This window comes from Priapulus caudatus, unplaced genomic scaffold, assembly GCF_000485595.1.
Source record: "Priapulus caudatus unplaced genomic scaffold, Priapulus_caudatus-5.0.1 Scaffold1884, whole genome shotgun sequence".
Classification (NCBI taxonomy): Eukaryota; Metazoa; Priapulida; class Priapulimorpha; order Priapulimorphida; family Priapulidae; genus Priapulus; species Priapulus caudatus.
Window position 1 is genome coordinate 9,065 of NW_014578945.1, and position 1,766 is coordinate 10,830.

General features: G+C 49.0%; 1 protein-coding gene across 1 annotated transcript in view; it reads left to right on the plus strand.

Moving 5' to 3' along the window:
• LOC106817828 (neuroglian-like) overlaps positions 1-1,393 on the plus strand; it is a gene marked incomplete at its 5' end in the record, with an annotated part of 5,383 nt that extends 3,990 nt beyond the window's left edge. The window contains 2 exons of the mRNA XM_014822532.1: positions 100-313; positions 598-1,393. Coding sequence (XP_014678018.1) covers positions 100-313; positions 598-853 — 470 coding nt within the window. The remainder of the gene's footprint in view (positions 1-99; positions 314-597) is intronic.
• Positions 1,394-1,766: the final 373 nt, after the last annotated feature.

Sequence of the window (1,766 nt, forward strand, 5' to 3'; positions counted from 1 at the left end):
CAAGAGTACATAATAGGAGATATATATCTATATATCTATATATATACATATACGTATATATATATATATATATACGTTAACTTTCTCCTCGCGTCGCAGGACCGCCCAGCGCACCGTCTGACACGCACCTGCAGTCGTGCTCGTACGGCAAGCGCGGCAAGGAGGAGCTGAGTGACTCGATCGCCGAGGTGATGTGGCAGCAGTCCAACGGCTACTGCGTGCCCATCCTCAACTACATCGTGGAAGTGAAGAACACGACGTCCAACGCTAGCGCCGCCTGGGAGATACTCTACGATAACATACCCGGTGACATGTGAGTGAAGCCCTACTGTGTGGGGTGGGTGGGGTGTGTGGAGGGTAGGGTGTGTGGGTGGTGTGTTTGTTTGTGGGGGGGGATTGTTTGTGGGGTTGGGTGGGGGTAGGGTGGTGTGGGGTGGGGGTGGGGTGGGGGTGGTGGGGATTGTTTGTAGGGGTTAGGTGGGTGGGGTAGGTGAGGGGTAGGTGTGCGCGCGCGTGTGTGTCATATTGCTCACCAGTTCATCAAATTATCATCATATCGTCTAAATTAATGCTACAATTATTTCATCCTTCTCGCAGATTGAGAGTAACCGCCAAACTGCCACCTGTCGGCAACTATCGACTGCGCGTGCGCGCCATCACCGAGATAGGAGTGAGCAAACCTAGCCGGGAGACTTCCGAGTGTCCCGGAAGAGGCGGAGGTCAGAGTATCGACATCAGTGACGCCAACAGGAACACGGATGACTCTGCGCCCGGTAGCGGTGTGTCCCGTACGATGACGTGTGGCGCCATCGCGTGGCCACTTTTGTTCGCAATTCTCCGACATTTTTGGTGATGACGAACGGACGGACGGACGCATTCTTCGCCAACCTCTGACCTCTGACGTCACTGAGATGCCGACAGTCGATGTGCCCGATTTCGTTGTCGGGAAACGTAGGAGATTACATCATTCGTGCGATTCCGAGAGAGATATGCAATTAGCGGAGAGGTCGAATGCCGGAGGTACGAAGAAGCGTAGATCACTAAAATTCATTCGCTAATGATAAATACATAGATTGTATCATATTTATCCCTTTTATAAACTGTTTCAGTGTATGCGTAAGCGAAACGAAACTATTCTGAAGTTGGTGAAATACAACTCCCGCACCCGTGTAGCATGGTATATACATTCCCCGCCCATGGTAAAAGTCCCCCCTCTACATTGCGCATGATTGGTAGGACGCGGCATAACTAACACTCGGATTTGACCTCAGCTACGCACGGACCCTGTAGATAGGGGGGGACGTGTGTCATGAAGGGTGGTTGAATATCACGCTACGAGGGCTGTCGGGTCTCGGGCATGCGCTGTTGTCGAATAGACGGTGACTCAGCAAAATTCACGATGACGTTTTTACCAATAGCAAACTATAACGAGCAACTGTCAAGACTTATCTGAGTACTGCGATTGTTTCCGATAAGTAGGAGACAGATCCTGGCTGCTATCGATTGGTCTATCGGTTATCTGATCGGCGTCAGCGATTCAAATGGTAATAGATACCATTAATTCGTACTTGCGAGAATCCAGTTCTAGCTAGTAATAACTAGCTAGTAGCAAAGAGAGTCTAGCTGCGAATACGCTGTGATATATATATATATATATATATATATATATATATATATATATTCGATATCGTGTGTCGTGTACGTGTACGGTTGGTACGACGTAACTTACTCTACTACTACACGTACGTACGTACGTACGTAACGTA